Consider the following 23706-nt stretch of genomic DNA (forward strand, 5'->3'; position numbering starts at 1 on the left):
CTACTAGGGTCGCAGCAGTCGCATTTGTGAATGGGCCCCGGGTTTCTGCCACTGGGGGGCCTCCCTGCCCGCTCCTTCTGCCACTGTGGAGGGCCCTTCCTGCCTGCTCATTCCGCCACTGTGGAGGGCCCCTCCTGCCCGCTCATTCCACCACTGGGAGGGACCCTGCCCGCTCATTCTGCCATTGTTGGGGGGGCGCCAACCCGGGAAGGGTCGCCTGTGGGGGGTGCCGAGTGCCAGCCGCCGCCTATTGCTGCAGTTGCATGAACTGACATCAGGAGGCAGAGCAAACTGGAGCAGTGAGTCAGCTGAGGAGCTGACTGCCAGTAGAGTCAAGGGGAGGAGTTGTCCACTCTGCATGGAGACCCCGTGTCAGGAGGGGAATCACTGGAGGCACCAGAAGAGAACAGAGAGGCAGAGGCACACTGAGCATGGAGGAGGGGGAAATGACTGACACTGAGAGCAGGTGAGTTCCTGTGTCACTGATCCCATCCCTCCACTACCCTCCCTCTGCCACCGATCCCATCAACACCCCTCTGCCACTGATCCCATCCCTCTGCCACTGATCCCTCTGTCACTGATCTGATCCCTCTGTCACTGATTCCTCTGCCACTGATCCCATCCCTCTGCCACTGATCCCTCTGTCACTGATCCTATCCCTCTGCCACTGATCCCTCTGTCACTGATCCCATCTCTCTGACACTAATCCCATCACTCTGACACTGATCCCTCTGCCACTGAACCAATCCCTCTGCCACTGATCCCATCCCTCCGTCAGTGATCCCATCGCTCTGCCACTGATCCCTCTGTAACTGAACCCATCTCTCTGCCACTGATCCCATCCCTCTGCCACTGATCCTTCTGTCACTGATCCCATTCCTCTGCCACTGATCCCTCTATCACTGAACTGTCTGCTACTGATCCCATCACTCTGCCACTGATCCCTCTGTCACTGATCCTATCCCTCTGCCACTGATCCCTCTATCACTAAACCCATCCCTTTGACACTGAATCCATCACTCTGACACTGATCCCTCTGTCACTGATCCCATCCCTCTGACACTCATCCCTCTATCACTAAACCCATCTCTCTGACACTGAACCCATCCCTCTGCCACTGATCCCATCCCTCCGTCAGTGATCCCATCGCTCTGCCACTGATCCCTCTGTCACTGAACCTATCTCTCTGACACTGATCCCATCCCTCTGCCACTGATCCTTCTGTCATTGATCCCATTCCTCTGCCACTAATCCCTCTGTCACTGAACTCTCTGCCACTGATCCCATCACTCTGCCACTGATCCCTCTGTCACTGGTCCCATCCCTCTGACACTGATCCCTCTCTCACTGATACCATCCCTCTGCCACTAAACCCATCCCTCTGCCACTGATCCCTCTGTCACTGATTCCATCCCTCTGTCACTGATCCCTCTGTCATTGACCCCATCCCTCTGCCACTGATCCCTCTGTCACTGATCCCATCACTCTGCCACTGATCCCATCCCTCTGCCACTGATCCCATCCCTCTGCTACTGATCCCATCCCTCTGCCACTGATCTCTCTGTCACTAATACCATCCCTCTGCCACTAAACCCATCCCTCTGCCACTGATCCCTCTGCCACTGATCCCTCTATCACTGATCTCTCTGCCACTGATCCCATCCCTCTGTCACTGATCCCGCTGTCACTAATCCCATCTCTCAGTCACTGATCCCTCTGTCACTGATCCCATCCCTCTGCCACTGATCCCATTCCTCTGCCACTAATCCCATCACTCTGACACTGATCCCTCTGTCACTAATCCCTCTGTCACTGAACCCATCCCTCTGCTACTGAACCCATCCCTCTGCCAATGATCCCATCCCTCTACCACTGATCCCTCTATTACTGATTTCTCTGCCACTGATCCCATCACTCTACCACTGGTCCCATCCCTCTGCCACTGATCCCTCTGTCACTGGTCCCATCCCTCTGACACTGATCCCTCTGTCACTGATCCCATCCCTCTGCCACTGATCCCTCTGTCACTGAACCCATCCCTCTGCCGCTGATCCCTCTGTCACTGATCCCATCCCTCTGCCACTGATCCCATCACTCTGCCACTGATCCCGCTGTCACTGATCCCATCCCTCTGCCACTGATCCCTCTGTCATGGATCTGATCCCTCTGCCACTGATCATATCCCTCTACCACTGATCCCTCTATCACTGATCTCTCTGTCACTGATCCCATCCCTCTGCCACTCATCCCTCTTTCACTGATCCCAAGTGACTCTGTACAAGTGACTCTGTGGTATGTCCAGAGTTCCACCCTCTCTATTTGTCCTAGTAACAATTTTTACTGGCACAGAATGCAATAGTAAATACATTTTATTTTTCACATTTGTCACCAGAACAGGTATACGGGGGAATATTCCAATGTGAACACTTGTTCAGGTGACAACTGTCTAAGAAAGGACTTTGGAGACATTTCCTCTCACTTTTTGTTATGTCTCTTGGACAGGAAATGAAGGCAAATCTTTCCAACTGTATAAAGAAAATTTGATCCAGTCTAAGGAATATCTGATTAAATCTCGGGGGATCAGAAAGGAATTTTTTCCCTTGCTGGAGCAAATTCGATCATGCTTTATTTATTTTTTTACTTCCTCTGGATCAACTGTGGGTGTATGATAGTGTATATGGAGGTTGTGTGTGTTTTGTTTTTTTGTTTTTTTTTTTTAACTGGATGGACCTGTCTTTTTTCAACCAGATTAACCAGATGTAACTATGTAACAAAGGCAGCATGTTACATGTTTTTAGATGCTCTCGCTGTTCAATTACTTCCCTCAATAAAAACAGTTGCATTTGGATAGTCACATATTACCATACATTCTAACATTTTAGGACTTGCATTTTAATATGTAGCGGTCTCCCCAATTTCCAAGGGCCTGATGGTGACCCCCAGAGCCAGAGAGAACTGACATTCCTCCTCAGGGTGCAGGTTACTAGGCATAGTGGGTGTGGTGCAAGGTGCAAAGATTGTGTGCCAGTTACTTTTTGTAAAAATTAACAAAGAGTGTTTTATTTCTCTTAACAGGACTGGTGGGAGAGAGGGTTAGGGCTCAGAACACCCTTAGGCAAATGCAATAGAAATTAAGGCATACTCCTATGCCAAAAATAGAACTAGGCAGACAGCAATAAAGATAAAGGTCCTTTAAGCTGAATGCAGCAATCTGTATCTTGTAGCAACTGCTGTCTCCTATAACAACAACTTCTCTCACAGTTTACTACTCTAGATCTTCCAGTTTAACTCACAGTATCCCCCTGTAGATCTTCCAGCTTAACTCACAGTATCCCACTGTAGATCCCACCAAAAGAAAGCTCTATTTGTGTGAAAAAAAATGATAAAAATTTCATATGGGTACAGTTTAGCATGAACGCGCAATTGTCATTCAAAGTTTGACAGCACTGAAAGCTTAAAACTGACTTGGGCAGGAAGGGGGTAAAAGTGCCCAGTAGGCAAGTGGTTAAAATGTTGATTTTTGTTTTGGAATTTAAATGCGCTTACACATAGCGAACATATGCAGCGTAAGAAAAATTTGACAGTGTCGCTTTACTAGACTTTTATAAGATTTATCTTACAAAAGAAAAATATCCCGCTCTTCACAATCACACCTTATTCATGTCATTGGTTCAAATTTATGAGCAACTATTTTCAAGGATGAAGCACACAAAGGGCAAAATTAGAACCAACGTGTCTGATGAGCACCTTGAGAATTCATTGAGAATTGATACTACATCCATCCAACCAGATACTGATGCGTCCTTTTATCAATAACAATGTAAAATATCGCACTAGTTTTATGATGCCATCTTTTACTTTTATCATAAAAATTACACAAAAAAAGAGATTTTATTACTTATTACTTGTGATCTGCCCAACTTTTTCTGCCCATCGGCTATCCTTACTGTTAGTGTATTTTATGTGTGGCATAATTCCTCTTCTTCCAGTGTGGCCCAGGAAGGTCAAAAGGTTGGACACCCCTGGTTTAGCGGTTGGATGAATCTATTTAGAGCAATGTTATATTTTTGGAACTTAAATAATGCATTTATTTTTTAGAGGCTTGTAGACAAAAACAAAAAGATAAACAATTGAGTAGGAAAGAAGCACTAACGTTTTCAGTTCACATAGAGACACACTGCAAAATAGAGACACTTGGGAGCTTTGCAAATGCACCTGATTTCTGTATTATTAAATGCATATGTATACAGGCTTTTGTGTGCAGTGAGCTGTTTTTCTATCTTATATAAGTAAATTGTGAATGGCAAAGCAACTCAGAAGCAACTTGATGCAACAACTTGAGAAACTGACAGGCAACTCAAAATCAAGTCAAAGCAATTTAGAAGTATCTGAAAACATACTGCATTTGAATGGCTTCTGAGTCTGATGCCTGTTTACAAGAGCCCTAGGATCTCACTCACACCATACTGCACTGCTGACAGTGCAATGCATGTGTTTTTGCACATTGAGATGTGTTGCAGCTTGCTGTCTTAGCCCAGTCAGATTGAATGGGCTACAGAACATCTTAATACAGGCAGTCCCTGAGTTACGAACACCCGAGTTACGAACGACTCCTACTTACGAACGGCCTCAAATGCCCGCCACTTGTGCTCCACGCTGGTCCTGGATACCTCCGGACACATCTCATACTGCAGTACTACATATACTGCATGGCCAGAAGAGCCCCAGATAGCATAACAAGTGCCCGGAACATCCCACATCCATCTACAGGCGGACGTTACACTAACAAATGCAGTGTTCCAACCGGAAGTTACACTTACAAATGCAGTGTTGCGACTTTCGAACAACTTCGACTTATGAACAAACCTACAGTCCCTATTGTGTTGTTCGTAACTTGGGGACTTCCTGTATATGCAAAATAATGCAGCCTGCATTTTTTCACAGTGCACCACACAAAAGACCATGCTTTCTGATGCCTTCATGTGCAATGTGGAGGTGTGTTGGGGTTCCAATCAAAATGAAAGGCATCACAGTACCTAAAGGTATGGTGCACTAAATAGAAACTTGCTCTTTGGGATTTTATGAGACCACTGCAATCCCACTAACTTCTACTTTGTGTCTTCAGTTGAGATGTATTCTTATGTTTTTATTTAAATGTGCTGTACTGTACTGAATGCTGTTGAAATGTCCTGAATCCAAACAACATAACGCAATCTCCTGTGCTCGAGGGCTTAGTTTATAGGTAAGTGGTGTAGCCAACCCTTCGGATAGAGTGTGGAATGTCAAAGGTCTTGCTGCCCTCCTCAGAACAATAAGTATCCTTAGAACTGAAACACTTATAGAAAGAAAAGGAGGGCGCACTGACCTTGTGCAGTACCAAAAATAAAATGTATTAAAAAATGTAACAACAAAAGTAATACTCACAAACGAATGTTATAAAAAGGTTTGTCAGTGTTCAAGCAAGTGGAGCTGTGTCTCTAGCTACTACTGCTGTGGCTCTAATAAAGGGGGTCCTCCCTCGTAATGCGTAAGCCGTTTGTGATGCCATCTGGTCCTCCCTAACACCCGGTCCAGGTTGCAGGTGTCTAGAGACACAGCTCCACTTGCTGGAGCACTGACAAGCCTTTTTATAACGTTCATTTGTGAGTATTACTCTTGTTGTTACATTTTTTAATACATTTTATTTTTGGTAATGCACAAGGTTGCTTTCTTCTCTTTAGGGAGCTACCATATTGTAAACTCTGTTACATTTCTGTCTAGGTGTGACAGCAAGTGATACAGACATTTCTTTTAGGTATCATGCACATTTACATGCTCAATAGTCTTCTAGTATAACATTTCCTGGGCTTTTCCACACCCAGGAAGCCTTAGGTGCCTCATACAGTTACCCATACCAGTGAATGGATGTACACAATCATATAATTGTAAGCGCCAATGGTTACTGCATTGTTGTTTATTAATACACATACAGTATATATGCCTGAACATAAAAGTGACACATTCGGGGAAACATGCTATACAAGCATGTGTAGGTAAACACTGATGCAAAATCCATTGGCTTTTACTACCATTGCAATCTACCATATAATTATATAGGCAGCTTTATGCATTACCCAAGGCTCCCCGGGTGTGGTAAAGCACAGAAAATTTTAAGTTAGAAGATTTTAGAATCTGTAAATTTCCATGTGTATAAGGCCTTAAAGAAACATCTGTATCACTTGCTGTCACACCCAGACATAAATGTAACAAAGTTAAAATGAATATGAAAGCTCACTAAAGACAGGTGAACATTTTTAAGTTTCTAGTTACAACATTATGAAACTCAGCTTATTAAAATTTACCTATTGTTTTAGTGAAAAGAAAAACAATGCAGGGATTATTTACAGAAACGATTTTACAAAAGACAGTAAAATACATGGGACTAAATTGAAAAGTACTTGGGGAAGTTGCCTTCTCTTTAGTACAGGCAGAGTGCAATTCACTTTCAAAGTAAGTCCAATATGATATATCAGAGTCACTGCCCCTCATAAATGACTCTTATCAATCCTTCATATTTTCGATGGTAAACAAAAGCCTAGAACTGCAAATTTAGCAATCCTTTCTGGTATCTGGAAAGGGCATTTACAGAATTATTAAAATAAATACAAGGGTTGGTGGGGTGTTGGAGGGGTGATGAAGTGTTTTATTATGCAGACACTTAATGGCAATTATTCTAAATACATTTATATTTCCATCTGACGAGGTTCTACAATCAATCAACATATTATTGAACAGATGTATGCAAAAGAAAATTCACGCACAAAGAAAAAAAAATGTATAAACTAAGCAACAAACACCAAATAATTAAATCCCTAACGTGCATAGGCATGTAAGCATAAATGTGTTGTGCTAATATATCATAATGCCAAATATTCATAAATAAATCAATGAGTGTGTCAAATGTGTGAAAAAACAATAATATGACCAAGTAAATAAATACAGCATATGAACATCAAAGTGCTTCTGAGTGCTCAATATATGAATTAGTGCAAAAATTGAAATAAGGTCTGCATCCCTAGTGCAGATTATGCGTAAAGTAGGTATAAACGCAGAAGGTATTTTATCTTAATGCATTATATGCATTAAGATACAAAAAGCCTTCTGTATGCAGCAGTCCCCCTCAGCCCCCCTAATACTTTCCAGAACCCATCTCAATCTAGCGATGTTGTACGAGAGCCTCAGCTGTCAAAAACTCTCCCTCCTCATTTGCTGAGATGGCAGCGAAGTGCCATTGGCTCCAGCTGCTGTCAATCAAAGTCAGTGAGCCAATGAGGAGAAAGAGGGTGCAGGGCCAAGCCGCGGCTCTGTGTCTGAATAGACACAGGGAGCTGTGGCTCGGCTCTGGTGCCCTCATAGTAAGCTGCTTGCTGTGAGGGCACTCAACGGGAGGGAGGGGCGCAAGAAGAAGGGGATCTGGGCTGCTCTGTTCAAAACCACTTCACAGAGCAGGTAAGTATAACATGTTTGTTATTAAAAAAAAGGAGACTTTAGTATCACTATAAGAAGTGCTCTCCATGTGAACCCTTCATCTCCCCTTTTAGGTGCTTTCTCACCTTAAGTATCTGACCCCTATAGTACCTGACATTTATTTATGAATATTTAGCATTACAACATATTGGTGCAATACATTTATGCTTATATGTTATTGAGCAGAATGAAATTACAGTTTGTTAGATACAGAATATGATATGGATCTTATGTGTTTCTCATATGTGTTTCTCACTTAGCAGCGCTAATGTATTCAAAGATGTGTATTCCTGAGATGTTCTGCAGATAGTTTACTCCAGGCCAGGTGAAGACCTAACTATAAATCTTTTGATTACCTGTTAGTGGAGATTTGTTTTTTGAAACTTCTGCATTCCACCTTACATGGTGTCTTAAACTAAGCTGTGCTCTTGTGGAGTTTTTATGAAATGCATCACCTTCTCTGGGTGCCCACTATAGACATGAAATTTAAATCTGACCATTTTTGTCACCAACTTTCATTTTAGGAAAATGAGGGTGGCACAATGTTCAATACGACTTCCCCATTATTCCCACACAGTTTGGGGTTCATCAGACTGTTATATTCTTAATATCTAAATTTTAATTCCGTCCCATAAGTATATAACTGAGGTTATGAAATCCCCTGTAATTTTGTGTATATGTAAGGTCTTTTGAGCTAATGACTTACAGATGTGACATTTGAACTGAGTTCTCAATTTCAAGAAGTTGTCAAGACATTTTGATTGATATTCTAAGTTTATATTTCATAAAGGTATTCCTATGTAATGGATATCTTGTTTGAGAAACTGGGTGTTTATATAATTACTCTGAGCCAAGCTGTCTCTCAAACTCACTTCTTGCTCTGTCTTTAATTAGTCATGCTGTTCATATTACATCCCTACTCTTAGCCCCCACACTTAGAGGGAAGTGGAAGGGAGATGATGAGGGCAGTAATATGGGAGTATGTATTTTTAGGCGCGCTTTCAAACAAAGAAAGTGAGTTTATTTAAAAGGAAGATACAGGCCTAGATGATCACTTCTGCTGTACTTCTAACATATCTACAGAAACCCAGCATACAGACATTTTTACAGATGCTCTCAGAACAAAGGAAATAAGAGCCATCTTAACCACGTCTTGAACTTATTTTTTGAAACAAACAACATCATCTCATATCTTTTATCTTATCTGAAGCTACATTTATTTTGTATTTGAATATACAACTTTTGTAAGTATTTTTGTAACTTTTATGTGGAAATAAATCAAACAGTTTGATTCAAGCTGACTCAGTAATACAAACTAAGAAATTTGTCTCACAATCATCTGGAAAAGGCAGAAAAGTCTTTTCACAGTTGTATTGACTTATTACATTGGCGCATGCCAGCCAGTATCAATTTGGCAGAAGTTTTTTTACCACTTCCTTCCTTGAGCAGAGGGGAGAAGTGATGTACTGAAATCAAAACTTTGGAATTATTGAATGAACCTAGAAGAAAAACGATCGATTGATGATTGTGAAAACCTGAGAATTTCGTGTGGAAATCAGAAGTCTTGAAAGACGTTATTTGAGATCAGCGCAAAAAAAAAAGTCCTATATTCGGAATAATTTCTAAAAATCTGACCTGGAGGAATCATGGATTCCAAAAAGAAGGAACGATGACAACAAAAGAAAAAAAAAGTTTTAAGGAGAGAAGACTTATCATTATCATCACAGGATTCATCTTTTCGCTAGTGAAAATTGTATCTGTGGTAAAATATATCACAAACTGTTCCAGCTATGCAGAGGTTAACAGGATTGAAGATTTATACAACAAAGACATTACATTATTCAAAAACAAAAGAGATGTAGACATTGATATCAATATAGATAACAAAAGCAAGCAAGATACTGATATCAATACAGATGACAAAAGTGATAAAGACATTGATATTAATACAGATGACAAAAGTGATAAAGACAATGATATCAATATAGCTGACAAAAGAGATACATTTAGATATACTAATATCAATACAGCTGAAGATTTGTTTGGATATGTATGCATAGGACAGGAATGATTGCTGTATGGAATTGTATTTAATTTATAGTAATGATATTGAAGTCAACGTTAAAATAGAATCTAAAACTAAATTTGTTAAAATGCAGGGATCTTATAAACTAAATAACAGAACCGGAACAGTTGAATGTATTATAGTGGAAAGGGGTTTCTGGTCAGTATTTGTAAAAGGTAATGATTCAACAATTTGGTCTGGAGATGTTACTAATAATATAAGGTCTGGGAAATTACTTTACCCAGAAGAGAAATTCTATTACCTATTACAAAATTTTGTAAAAAATATTAGATCCAGAACATTTAAATATAATAGGAGATAAGTGTTAAAAATTAGTATTACTGTGGTAAATATGATTGTTCCAGAAATTAAAGGGTCTCCACAGTCTTTAAAAATCATTGAAGACAAAGACAGTTTGCATTTGGTATGTAGTGCACAAATTGATTTACCTCAAAGTTCATTGTTAACTTGGAAAAGGAATGGTGAATGTTTGGGTAGTTTTCTTCACAGTACTACTAATATATATATATTGCTGTATATATAGAAAATATATATATATTGACTGCTGTATATCAATAGAAAATTATCCATTGACATGTGCTAATGCAAGTGTTGTAATGTCTCCAAGGAAAACTCCATGTATTGATAAGAAAAGTGTTATTGCTAATCCTCTCCAGATTAACCATTTCCAATCCAGAGTTCTCTTGAGAGAAGGAAAGTTTGTCATTATATTGTGGAACTTTAATATTTCAGAATAGAACATTTCTACAGGGTTTCCACAATGTCAAGAATATTTGGTTAATATGGAATTGGGTATTGAAAGATGGTTTGGAATTATTAGTAGGAATCATAACAGAAATACGCATGGTATTGTTGAAGTTATTTTAGGAGGAGTCGGTACTATTGGAAGTATAACAAATAGTATGGATATTAACACTTTAAAGTCTGATCTTGAAACAGCTGGTTTAGTTGGAAGTAAAGGTATTAAAGTACAAAGAAATTTAGAAGATATGGCTATTAAAACAGCAAATGTAATGGGTCCATCTATATTACATCTTCAAAATATTACTCTTAATTTAATGACAAGTGAACAACATTCTCATATAGCATAGCATGCTTAGAGATCCAAACTGAATAGTCCACTAATTTTAAAATAATTGTGCAAGCATTTCAGAGTGGTATAACTCCTCTTGGCATTTTACAGAATTGACCCAGATAATATGTATATGCAATAAATCATACAGATTTATGGGTAAATAAATGGATAGGATGGAATCAGGGTGTATGTTATAGTTCTTCTATGATTCCAATAGCAGGGAAAGAACAAATATTGGTTCTAATTACTGTCTTGGTATTACCGGTCAGCAATACAACATTATTATATTATAAATTACAGTATACAGATTTTGCATTTAACAATAAAAAAATTGAATTAGAACAATTAGACCTGTCATCATGTTTACAATTTCAGTCTAAAGTTATTTGTTTACCTAATCAAGACAAAAGTGTATTTCATTCTTGTTATCATAATCATACATTATGTTCAGCAAGAATAGAAACATTTGAAACTACTTCTGAATTAATTACTCTTGTAGATAAAAAGAAGGTTTGTTTCCAATCATGACAGACACAGAAAGGGTTAAAACTTTTGTCTCCTCTTGCACAAATATAGAAAACCTAAATCAAGGCTTGTATTGTATAGAAGGAGACATTGTAGCAATAAGTGTTAATGGGTTGAGAACAAATTTAACAAATATGCTTATGAAAAATATAAGTGCTCTTCCCTCATAATACAATATATCTCAGATAGATGAATATCCTTGGGAAGAATGGGCATATGTAATTCAAAAGGATAAAGGTTTATTAATAGCTTTAGCTAAGGAACTTCATGTTTAAAGAACATTTCTGCATTCTGAACAAGGAAATTTGCAAGAAATAGCTCATCAATGGTCAGAGTTCTCTGGTAATAATTGGTGAAAAAATTCAGTAATAGTATATCAATTTGGGGGAAAACTTCAATTACTTCAGCAGCAGGAAATATTTTATCACATCCTATAGTTATTATTTTTATTATTATTATGTTACATTTATTTTTTTATTTGAATGTACTTTTATAAGTATTTTTGTAACTTTTATGTGGAAATAAATCACACGGTTTTATTCAAGCTGACTCAGTCATACAAACTAAGAAATTTGTCTCACAATCATCTGGAAACGGCAGAAGAGTCTTTTCACAGTTATATTGACTTATTACACAGACCTCAGAATCATCATCACAACTTTCTTCATATTCGGTAGTATCAGGATTTTCTTCACTCTTGGGTAAATATGACCCGTCCTGTAAGACAAATATAGCCAGATTTTTTACATTTTAAAGTGGAACTACAGCAATTGTTTTTATTTTTTGTTTGAATACACTGAGTAAGGTTTAGAACCCATATTTGAGAGGGAAACTCACACAAGCAGAGAAAGAAAAATCTAATTGCATGCAGAGGGTATCCAAAACAGATATCTGTTAAATAGATTGTATTGTATTTTTTTAGATTTACATTGTTAAAACATGTATAGCACAAATAAAGTAATGAATAAAGTATGTACAGTATTGTAAAGTATAAAGGGAATGGATTACAGTAATCAAAAGTAATGTAAAACCACCAAACACAATGGCTATGGGGTATCCTTTACTGAGGGATGTTTTAATTTGTGGTTAGGTATTTGAAGTGCTACGACTGACAAAGGCTTGAGATAAACTAGGGGGGTAAATGTTAGGTACAATAAGAGGGAGACTTCTGTTTTCATCAGAGTGTGAAAATAAACATAGAAGCAGAAATAGAAGAAAAAGGGAGTGGGAGCAAGCGAAGAAGGGGCTTGAAACAATAGGTGCTTGGCATGGGGTAGGGGGAGGGAATGGTTAGGGGGCATGAAGGTATTCGGTGAAGGAGTTATGAAAGAAGAAGGGGGATTTGGGACTTCTCTGAGAAATGCAGCACCACAGTATGGATGCAGAGTGTTTTCAAGGCAAAGGTTATTTTATATTTTTACCCATCTAGCAATTATATTCTAGCCAATGAGACCATATTTTAAGAAAAATGGTATGATTATCATTTAGGATAGCTGTAATTTTTTTGCATTCATTGTTCTCGGTTTATCTGCATAAATCTCAGTTTCAGTTGTTTTCATTCTTTATCTAGCATTTGTCTGGTGGCCAGAAAAATAAAGGTTTCATATTTGGGAAGATTAGAGATTGGTCAAGTTAGTAAAGTTTCTGAAAGTGAGATTTATGTAACTGTTGTAGCAAGATAGAAATAACTTACACTCTCAGAAGTGTTGGCAACCAGTTGACTCAGTTGATCAAAATGACATCTTGAAGATAGTTGAGATTTTTTTTCAAACTGTGCAGATCTTGGCAACAATGAATATCCAGATAGGCCAAAAAATCATAATATGATCATAAATATGATTTGAATGGAGGCTGGAAAATAATGCTGGAAGAGTGGCAGTGGTGCTTAACAGCAGTGAGAATAACTGAACTACAGGCGGAGATAGGCAAGAAATACTAAGAAACAAAATGAAACAATTTGAGCAACAACTCACAATGTGTGTGTGACATGACATTCTTGCAGGGGTTTTGAGTTATGACAACGTACAGTCCTTATAATATAGTATACTTATCCAAAGTTTTTTAGCATTGGGACTTGCCACCAAATGTGTAGGAGGGTGCCGCATTCATAGCAACATCGAAAGCAAGATTGTAAAGCTCCTGTGGTGACCTCAGCAATGCAGTTAGGTGTAAAGCACCAACGGAATATTTTGTGTAAACATAACTGAGGTAATGCAATAATTGAGCTCTTTGCAGTCAAATTTGTATCCTATTCCGGGGCTTCTAGAGTTTCTCCAATTTCCCCATTCTCTCACTATAATGGGTATGGGAATTTATTGCTGTACATCAAAGAGGTAAGGGAGGTATCAAGTCTGTCGGAATGTGGATTGCATAGGCAAAGTTCTACAAATGGAGATGGGCACAATGGGCTACTGGAGCGAACTTTAATAATCCTACCAACATAGTTTTTACTCTGAAGGTAGTGGAAGATTTATATGTGAAGAACATCCCAGTTATATTTAAACTGTATTTCCACTTTTGCAGTCACAATTGAGAAAACCCCACTATATGTTTGTTATGTGTTCCTATTAACACAGCATACCTATAAATATATTTTTTACATCTCTTCTTTTTTACATGTTCCTTGGGAGAAGGAACAGGGCAGTGAAGTAGAATAATAATGTATCAAACCAAGCAGGACTTCAGTGATGCAGGTTTTTTCTTTTAAATTGTTTATTTGTAAAATTTTTTCAAGGTATACAAATAAAAGCGAACATTTCCAACATTAAAGATTATATCATAGTAGATGAGTTACGGTACAATCATTACAAAATGGAGGTTGTTGGGAATATTTAGAGTGCTGAGAACATCTATATATGAACAGAAAGTGTAAAGAAAAAGTATTAACGATGGTACATCATGGTGCTACAGATAGACTCATGGTATAAAAACTTAGCATCAAGGTGATTAATGACCTTTTGACAGAGATCTGCAGATACAGCAATGGTGCTTATTTATCATGGAGAAATGGAATGTGTCTTTGAGACACTTGGAAGTGGCGTCCCAAATATTCCCCCATTTATCTAGGGAAATAGGCCTATGTAGAATCTGAGACCATCTCCTCATATATGAGTGACTGTGCTCGGAGATGGGTGAGGCCGTGTGGAGTATTTTGTATATAGTGGAGATCTGGTGGGGTTCATGGGGGCCTCTGGAACATAGCATTTCAAAGTCGGTAGGTATGTCTAGGGTTATTTGTGGTGTTCTAGTAGTGAAAAAATGTTTAATCTGCAGGAAAGAGTAAAAAGCGTCTTTGGGATCTTATGTTTAGCTTGCAGATCAGAGAAGGAAAGTAGTTTGCGTGTCACTGGCTGTACTAGGTGTCGTAGCTGGAATATGCCTGCTTGAGTCCACGGCAGCATAGAGTCATAAGATAGGCTATCAGGGATTTCTGGGTTAAAGAGGATGTTTACTAAGGGTGAGCATGGGGAGGATAGGGTGTATTTACTGGAATAATGTTTCCATATTAAAACAGTAAATATCATTGGGCTTAGACAAATCTTACGCAGTTGGGGGGTAAATTAGTCAGAGGAGGGCCAGAGCATGCAACATGGATGAGCAGGGACTGTGACTCCCATCTCTATTTCTGACCATCTGTTCGGGGCGTACCGGGATGTTCAGGAAGTGATAGCTCTCAAATGGGTAGAATAAAAGTATTTTATTAAATCAGGTGCCCCTAGTCCCCCACATGAATGGGGGGCCAGGAGAACTGAGCTGGCTATCCTATGGGACGCGTTGTTCCATATAAAGTTCAAGAAATTTCTGTGAAGCATTTTAAGTTGGGCCATTGGGATCAGTACTGGGGGAGTCTCAAAAAGATACAGCAATTTGGGAAGTATAGACATTTTAGGGACATTGATCCTACCAATGAGAGATAGAGGGAGCTTCGTCCATGACTTTAGTAGTTTATTTATTTCTGCAAAGAGGGGAGGAAAATTTACCTGGTAAAGTGTGGAATATGAGGGGGATATGCGGACACCGAGATATTTGAGTGAATGGGAGCACCAGCGGTATTTATAATTATGTTGCAAGGACATAATTGTGTCAGTCAGGATATTTATAGGACAGGCTTCAGTTTTTGGTCGGGTAGATTTTAAAGCCTGAAAGAGTGCCAAATGATTTAAGAGTTGCATGGAGTGATAGGAGTGAGGTATGCGGGTGTGTAACCGTAAGTAATATGTCATCCGCAAAAAGGGACAGCTTGTACTCCTGATGTCTCAACGTCACCCCCAGAATATCCGGATGAGAACGTATGGCTGCGGCAAGAGGTTCAAGACTAAGGATAAAAAGCAAAGGTGACAGGGGACAGCCCTGTCTGGTACCGTTGCTAAGGGGGAATGACTTTGAGACATGGGAGGCCATCTGCACCTGGAATGTGGGGGTCAAATACAATGCCTTAAAGGCTTGTATAAATGAGCCTGAAAAACCATATCTTGATAATGTAGCAAACATAAATGACCAGTTTAAGCAATCAAATGCTTTCTGAGCATCTAAGCTCAGCACTATAGCAGGTCTTTTAGTTTTGGTCAAGAGGTCAATAAGGTCTATGGTACGTCTAGTTGGTCTTTATGTATTAGCAAAGGGAGTAGTAAGGAGAGTCAGTTTGCTAATATTTTGGTGAAAATTTTGTAATCAGAGTTTAGAAGAGCTATGGGCGATAATTGTCGGGTAGCGATGAGTCCTTTTCCAGTTTTGGAATGACTGTTATGAAAGCATGCAGGAATTGGGCGTGGGGGGGTCTTCCCACTCATCAGTGAAGCAAACAAGGCCTCCATATGAGGTAATAAAATTAGAAGGAACTTTTTATAAGAGTAGGGAAGTCCATCAGGGCCTGGAGATTTGTGGGATGGGAGTTGATTAATGACCCTAGTGATTTCTTCAGCAGTAATGTAAGCGTTAAGTCCCGAACGATCATCAGGAGACAGAGTAGGCAGATTTAGGGAACCAACAAATGCGTCAAATTTACATTGAGTGAATTGAGATTCTGGTTCTGTGGATAGGCAGTTGTACAGCTTCTGGTAAAAATCTCCAAATACCTTAGTCATAGCCTGAGGACAATAAGTGGGGTCGCTGTCGGGTTGTGTCAGAAAATCAGGCATGGAAGCATGGGGTCTTGGTTTCAGTTTATTGACTAACATTCTATGAGGTTTGTTAGCAAACTCACCAGGGAAAGAATTCTTTGGTCATCCACCACAGTTGTTTTCCGTGGTCTTAAGGGTCTTTTGGTGTTGCTGAGCTCAACGGTGCATTCTTTCTTTTCAAGGATTTTCCAAACAGTTGATTTGGCCACACCTAATGTTTTTGCTATCTCTCTGATGGGTTTGTTTTGTTTTTTCAGCCTAATGATGGCTTGCTTCATTGATAGTGACAGCTCTTTGGATGTCATATTGAGAGTTGACAGCAACAGATTCCAAATGCAAATAGCACACTTGAAATTAACTCTGGACCTTTTATCTGCTCCTTGTAAATGGGATAATGAGGGAATAACACACACCTGGCCATGGAACAGCTGAGCAGCCAATTGCCCCATTACTTTTGGTCCCTTAAAAAGTGGGAGGCACATATTCAAACTGTTGTAATTCCTACATCGTTCAACTGATTTGGATGTAAATACCCTCAAATTAAAGCTGAAAGTCTGCAGTTAAAGCACATCTTGTTTATTTCATTTCAAATCCATTGTGGTGGTGTATAGAGCCAAAAAGATTAGAATTGTGTTGATGTCCCAATATTTATGGACCTGACTGTATTAACAGAAAGATGTTGGGTAAAGAGACCATTCTCCCGGGAACAACTGTTGGCGACTCAAGTAGTCCACCTGCCAATTTTGGTTTAAGCTGGCTACCGACTGATCGACCAAGAGTAGATCGTCCAAGTAGGCTAGTATTGTTATACTTTGAGCCCTTAATCTAGCTAAAGGAGGAGCCAGGACCTTTGTAAACACTTGAGGTGCAGTAGCTAGACTGAAGGGCAGAGCTACGAACTGAAAATGAAGATTTTCTACCTCGAATCGTAAATATTTCTGGTGAGCGGGGAAAATAGGCACATGGAGATAAGCATCCTTGATGTTGATTGACGCCAGAGGTTCTCCACCTTGTAGGATGGAGACTACTGATTGGATTGACATGCGAAAAGATATTCAAAAAAAGGTTTAGATCTTTAAGATCTAAAATGGGTCTGAGATCCCCGTTTGGTTTTGGTACCATGAAAAGGTTTGAATAAAACCCCAATCCTCGCTCTTCCAAGGGGACCACCGATATCACTCTTTGAGACAAGAGATGATCCAAAGCTAGAAATAGAGACTTCTTTTTTACTGGATCTCTGGGAATGTTTGATCTGAGAAAACGAGGAGACGAGAATTTTTGGAACTCTAGTTTGTAAACTAGAGATATTGAGGAAGCCACCCATCTGTCTTGACATTGTTTCTGCCAGACCCTTGAAAACTGCAGAAGCCTTCCCCCCACTTGAGCGAGTGGGGGCACCCCTTCATAAGGAGGCTTTAGTATTCTGTTTTGTGGGTTTCTTCCCCCAGGTCCTTTTTTGGCCCTGGGACTAACCCTGAAGTTTACCTCTTGAACCTGACGGTGGAAGCCATCATGACTGCCTGGAGGCTGATGCTTCTGGCACTGGATAAGAAGCTTGTCTAAAAGAAAAACGCTTAAACTTCTTCTTAACCGGTAAAAGTGAACTTTTACCTTTAGAAATTCTTTGGATGTATTTATCCAGATCGTCTCCAAATAACCGTTTAACGTGAAATGGGAAACTGGCCAAAAGCTTTTTGCATGGCGCTTCGGCTGACCAATTTTTCAACCATAAGATTCTACACACATGTACCAGCCCTAACATAAGCCGTGAGGCCTGGAGAATAGAATCTTTCATAGCATCTACTGTAAAACACAACACCTCTGATATCCCAGCCAAATCTTGGGCCTGCTGATCAGGAATAACCTTGAGTACCTCAATAAACTGGTCCTTTAAGGACTGAGATACCCCGATTGCTGCCAGCGCAGGCTGAACCTCTGAACCTGCAAGCGAAATATAGTTTTTTGTAAGGATGTTAGAGTGCTGCTTTAAGATATGTTATACAAGAAGAAATGTATTTTGCTTTCTTATGCAGAAAATTAGAAGTGCAAAGATTATTTGCGAGCTATGTACTTGAACAGGATGTACATGTGGTTAGCCTGACATTTTAATATAGACAATGAATAACAAAGTTATAACATGTTAGAAGTTGGGTGTCTGGAACATTGGCAGATTGCCTACCATACGTGGTCACATATATATATAAACTTATATTTAGATATAGCCTGAGGGATATCTATAGGCAGAATATGCAATTTATGACGTTTTATGCTTATTTTTTCACAAAGTCTATGCTTCAATCTCATTGGCTGATAATAAGAGGGAGGTTTTTCTCTCTCTCTCTGTAAGTGTATAAGATATATGCAAACCCAGTAAATCATTGTAATTTCGATTCACCATCCCATGTGTGTGTCTGGATTACCCGATCGATCAGAGAGTTCTATCCATACACTCATAGGTCCAACTCGGGTTCAAAGGAGAAATAGGGACGGCTTAACATTTTTAAAAAGGAATTCCAACTTTATCTACTGGACAAGTCAGGTTTTTGTTCACAGAGGATATAGCAGCGTCAATTGCTGGAATCCCCCATTTCTTATTAAACTCTTCTTCCATAGGATAAAGTGTTGAAAATTTTTTTGGAGGAAAAAACTGTTTATCTGGGTGCCCCCACTCAGAATACATAAGCTTTTTCAGCCATGAATGGATAGGAAAAGCATGAACAGTTTGGGGAGGCTTTAGTGAACCCAAACTAGAAGTGGGCTCATCGACTGACTGCGCTACTGGCAGCAAAAATGGGGAGCGGACCAATTCAGTGAGAGATTGTACCAACAACCTTTCCTGTGAACCTGATCCTTCCATATTAGGTTCTTCGGAAGAGGAGTCATCCGCCTCTTCCTGGTCCCCTGAGAGAAATTAGTCATCTCTCACCTCTTGTTCCTCAGCATAAGGGTCCTGAGAAATGGAGGGGACCTGTTACGCTTGGTCCCACTCTGGGATGCGATTGAAGCATCAGTTTTTTGCTCCAAGCCTAAAATGGTTGAAGAAAAAACCTCCTTAATATATACAGGGTCTGCAGTGTTAAGCGCAGCTGCAACACTTGTCACTCCTGATAGCTCACTCTGACCAGCCATATTACTCTCAGGGGAGGATGCCATCTTTTTTGAGATGGTTCTAGGCTTCCGTGTGACTATAGAAGACTTTCTAGAGCCCTTTTTTCGAGGTGTTTTTACCCCCCTTACCGACCATAGCCCAATGCACAAAGCAGAGGTACTACTAGAAGGAATGCATCCACTGCTTGAGCAATAGACCAGCCCTGTCGCTGCTATCAATGCTCAGCCTGATGCAGTAGTAAATGTGTCAAAAGGAATGCCTGTGTCACCAAACCTCTTTCATGCCACCTTTGCTTTTGTGTCGCTCCGCAGCTTGCAGCAGTAACAATGGTGCCTTTTAAACACTCTTTCCCACACTGGGCGTTGGAGGATGCCAATGCCGCACTAAGCCCTGCCCACCATCGCCTATGACCCCTCTCCTTTCCTTTTGAAAAAGAGCCTTTCCCATGCGAGCGCGGGCTTCCGATCCTATGGGATCAGCAATGAGGGGAAAGAAAATGGTGAAGGGGGGCCTGGAAGCCGCTGAGTAAGGCGGCGTGCCGTTCGCTTTTTTTTTTTGCTTCTTCCCCGTGAAGAGGGGGAGAAAAAACAGCACAGGGGGGCATCTGGTGGGGAGGAAAAACCCCCCTCAGACTGGACGGAGGTCCGCTGCTGGCTGGAGGAAAGGAAACTGCTGTTCCTGGACACATCATGGGCTCTCAGAGAAGCATGAGATGATAAGTGCTCTATACAGCCCCCAGTGGTGACACATAGGCATGACAACATTCACTAATTTTAAAGGAGACATTCATAAGAAAATTTGAAAAGTTTCTTAGAAAACTCCACTTACCTTTCCCCCCGCAGGGTTTTCTGTGGTAAAACCAACAGACCCAATCTTCACCCTTCACGATGGGTTCCGATAAACCTTCAGGAGCTGGGGATCCTCGATGAAACCCACAATCCTGGACATGTAATAGCACCACCGCCAGTAAAACTTTATGGCCTTACTACCAAAAGTACTGGATTCCGGGGTCCAGCTCTCTAAAAAGAGAAGCGTTTACAGGCAAGACCTTGTTTCTTCGGACACGGGGCTCGGGTACCATTCAGTTTGGCCTAAAAGACACTTTGAATGGATCCGGCTGCATGGCTAGCCCCAGCAAGGATTGCTCCAGTGAAGCTCAGCACAGCACATCTTTACTCATGACCAACACCTTAGACACTGGCAAAAAAACTGAGGTACTCCCAGTAGTGGGAGGGGTTATATAGGGAGTGCACTTTTTGTCTTAGGGGGTGCCAGTGTCCATCACCTGAAGGTGGCCTATAACCCACATAGTAACTACTATGGCTCTGTGTCCCGTGATGTACGATAAGAAAAGTTAAGAAGTATAAGAAGTTTTATAACTTATTCTTGACAATGTTTATTTATTACCCTCAAGGAAGATTATCTTATCAGGCTGTAATTCAACTGCTGTCAAGTTAGAAGCTGATTGGCTACCATGCAGAGCTGTACCAGATTTTTCACTCTCCAGTTTTAGTAAATCAACCCCTTAATAACAACAGCTTACAAATGATAATTCGATCTGCCAGCACATTATATAGACAGGGTTAAGGTAAACAGTAACTCCCCAGCCCCCCGACATAAACATTACATACAATAACTAAGTAGGATATTTCAGTCCTGAAGTTGTGAAACTAAAGTTCTAAATTAAAAAAAAAAAACTGCAAGTAGGCTCTTTGCTGCAGAAGTCTCTTCTTTAGAACATTCACTGAGCTGCACATGTCTGCCGGGATAACTGAATTTCTGCACATGTGTAGCAGTGACATCATCCTGCAGCAGTCAATGAAGATGGTCACATCCCTGGCACATGGAAAGAACTGAGTAGAAGAGGCCAGCATCGGCAAGGCATTGGAGACCATTGAATGAGAGGTAAGTATTGCAGACTTTAGTTCTCCTTTAACCCTTTCATGACAAAGGTAAAACAAATCCTTAACACCTTAACACAACGCCTTAACACAGTTTTGAAACTTTGACGTAGGTTAGTAAAATTGTACGTCATTGCAACTACTTAGTGTATCTGGGTGAATTGTACTTTGTTTTTTAAGGATAAATTGGGCTTTCATTTGGTGGTACATGTTAATGGATATTCACTTTTTTTTTCATATAAAAAAAAAGTAGCCCAAAATAGTAAAAAAAAGGGTTTTTTAAATTCCAAAAAGGAAAAGGGTTGGGACTTTTTGCAATCCTACAGGGATGGAGGCACATGTCTATGTGGGCCTTATTCAAAGTCCCAAACTTTTTCCATACTATAAAAAAAAATATTTTTATAATATAATAATAATAATAATAATAACAACAATAATAATAATATAATAATATTTTTGTTTAAATTTAGAATTTAGCTCTATATTTCTTGTTATTACCATAACCTGCCACCAAAGAACAATGCAAAATACATTTTCCTACTCCTGCTGATAGCAATGATTATATATATATATATATATATATATATATATATATATATATATATATATATATATATATATATATATATATTGTTTGTACTCAGAGTAGCCCAAAACAATGGTTCACATTTTGCTTTTTTTTATCTTACTAACAACACACTAACACTAACTAACACTGATACTAATTTAAGATTTTTTTTTCTACTTAAAATACACTGAACCTGACCTTTGACTCCAACCCTTGACATTGACATTTGACTATGACCTTTGACTCTGACCTTGACACTAACCCTGACACTGACCTAGATCAAACCCTGTTATAGCTATTTTATCTTTATGTTTTTATTATTTTTTAACACACGTGTTAGTTTACATTTTTCTCCTCTTGCGTGGAGAAAAAGATACAATGTATCTTTCTCTCCATTCAGAGGTGATAAAACCACAGAAGTGTACAGTGGTTGATCACTGTGATAGCCATTCAGAGGTTATCACAGTGATCAGATGATTAAGAACGGGCCTCCATGAGAGCCAAGCCTCTGTCTTTGGAGTGTGCTGTGCAGCAGCTGCCATGCACAAACACAGGTATGCATATATGCGTCCTCACGGAAGAAGACTTATTTCAATGAGGCCATATATATGTGTACAGGTGACAAGAAGAGGATAAGTTATGCTGTTTGAATGAGAACATGTAACAAATGTAAAGTAGGTGATTGTTGTAGGGTGGGGTCTGTAATAAGCAATCTATAATTTGGAAGCAACCATATCAGATTATAGACAGGAACTGGTGAACATTCCATGGAATCTACAGTAAGTAGGTCCATAGGGGTATATTGTGAGATGAGTGGATAGAGATTATGGGAGCTACAGGGAAGATTACAGGACATATTTCCCCAGGTTTGGAATGCTGGGTCCACCAGCCAGTTTACAGTGATTAGGATGTGGTTGGCTCTTTGCAATTGGCATGAGTTCCATATGAACTTTAGAATTTCCCTGTGTTCAATCCACAGGTTGTGGCTGGGTAGTGAGATCAGCAGAACTCTGAAGTTGTAAAGGAGTTTTGAGAGGTAGGTCATTTTACTCACAACCCAGAGCCATGATGTACGATCCCCTTAGCTACCATGCATTTTTAAGCTTAGAACTCGAGGAAATGTGATCATTTGTTTTATCAGGATTACAATTGTGCAAGATGCAAAAACATTCCTCTTGCATTCTATAATTCCTATGTTAATATGAAACAATGATGGTACATTGGTTCAAATTAGGTTAGCGACAATTTTCTTTGAAGGGAGAAAACTTCCTCTACCCAATTCAACATACATATTTATTTGAGTATGATGCACCTGTTCAATGGTGATAATAAATATCAAAATGGAACTAACATCAGATATATGTTTTCATGTTAGCTACATGTATGCTCAGTAGTATGCACATTTAACACTTACAAATTATTTATTACAGGCCTTACAGAGACCAAGGCACTCCCCTGACCTAGTTTTCAAATTCTTCTTTCTCCATAAGGATGGCACTATCTTTTGTTATATGTTTTCATGTTAGCTACATGTATGCTCAGTAGTATGCACATTTAACACTTACAAATTATTTATTACAGGCCTTACAGAGACCAAGGCACTCCCCTGACCTAGTTTTCAAATTCTTCTTTCTCCATAAGGATGGCACTATCTTTTGTTTAGTCATTATAGCATTTACTTTCTGGACTGAGATGCTCGCTCAGAGGTAATACATTCATGTTAATCCTAGTGTCTGAGCAGCTCCTAGCTGTGTCCACAAATAGAATTTATAGACTATCAGTGATGGAACATAGCAGTTAAATCAAGGACTAATGT

At 39.7% G+C, this 23706-nt stretch overlaps 1 protein-coding gene across 3 annotated transcripts in view; it reads right to left on the reverse strand.

The window, feature by feature from the left end:
- Positions 1-23706, reverse strand: part of LOC141139235 (cysteine-rich venom protein-like) — a 300818-nt gene that overhangs the window by 259824 nt on the left and 17288 nt on the right. For 2 of the 3 annotated variants that reach the window (XM_073625169.1, XM_073625171.1), the window contains exon 3: positions 11832-11909. The exons of the other annotated variant lie outside the window; for it this stretch is intronic. In XM_073625169.1, coding sequence (XP_073481270.1) covers positions 11832-11909 — 78 coding nt within the window. The remainder of the gene's footprint in view (positions 1-11831; positions 11910-23706) is intronic. 3 annotated transcript variants of the gene reach the window in all.

Source organism: Aquarana catesbeiana, linkage group LG04, assembly GCF_042186555.1.
Source record: "Aquarana catesbeiana isolate 2022-GZ linkage group LG04, ASM4218655v1, whole genome shotgun sequence".
Classification (NCBI taxonomy): domain Eukaryota; kingdom Metazoa; phylum Chordata; class Amphibia; order Anura; family Ranidae; genus Aquarana; species Aquarana catesbeiana.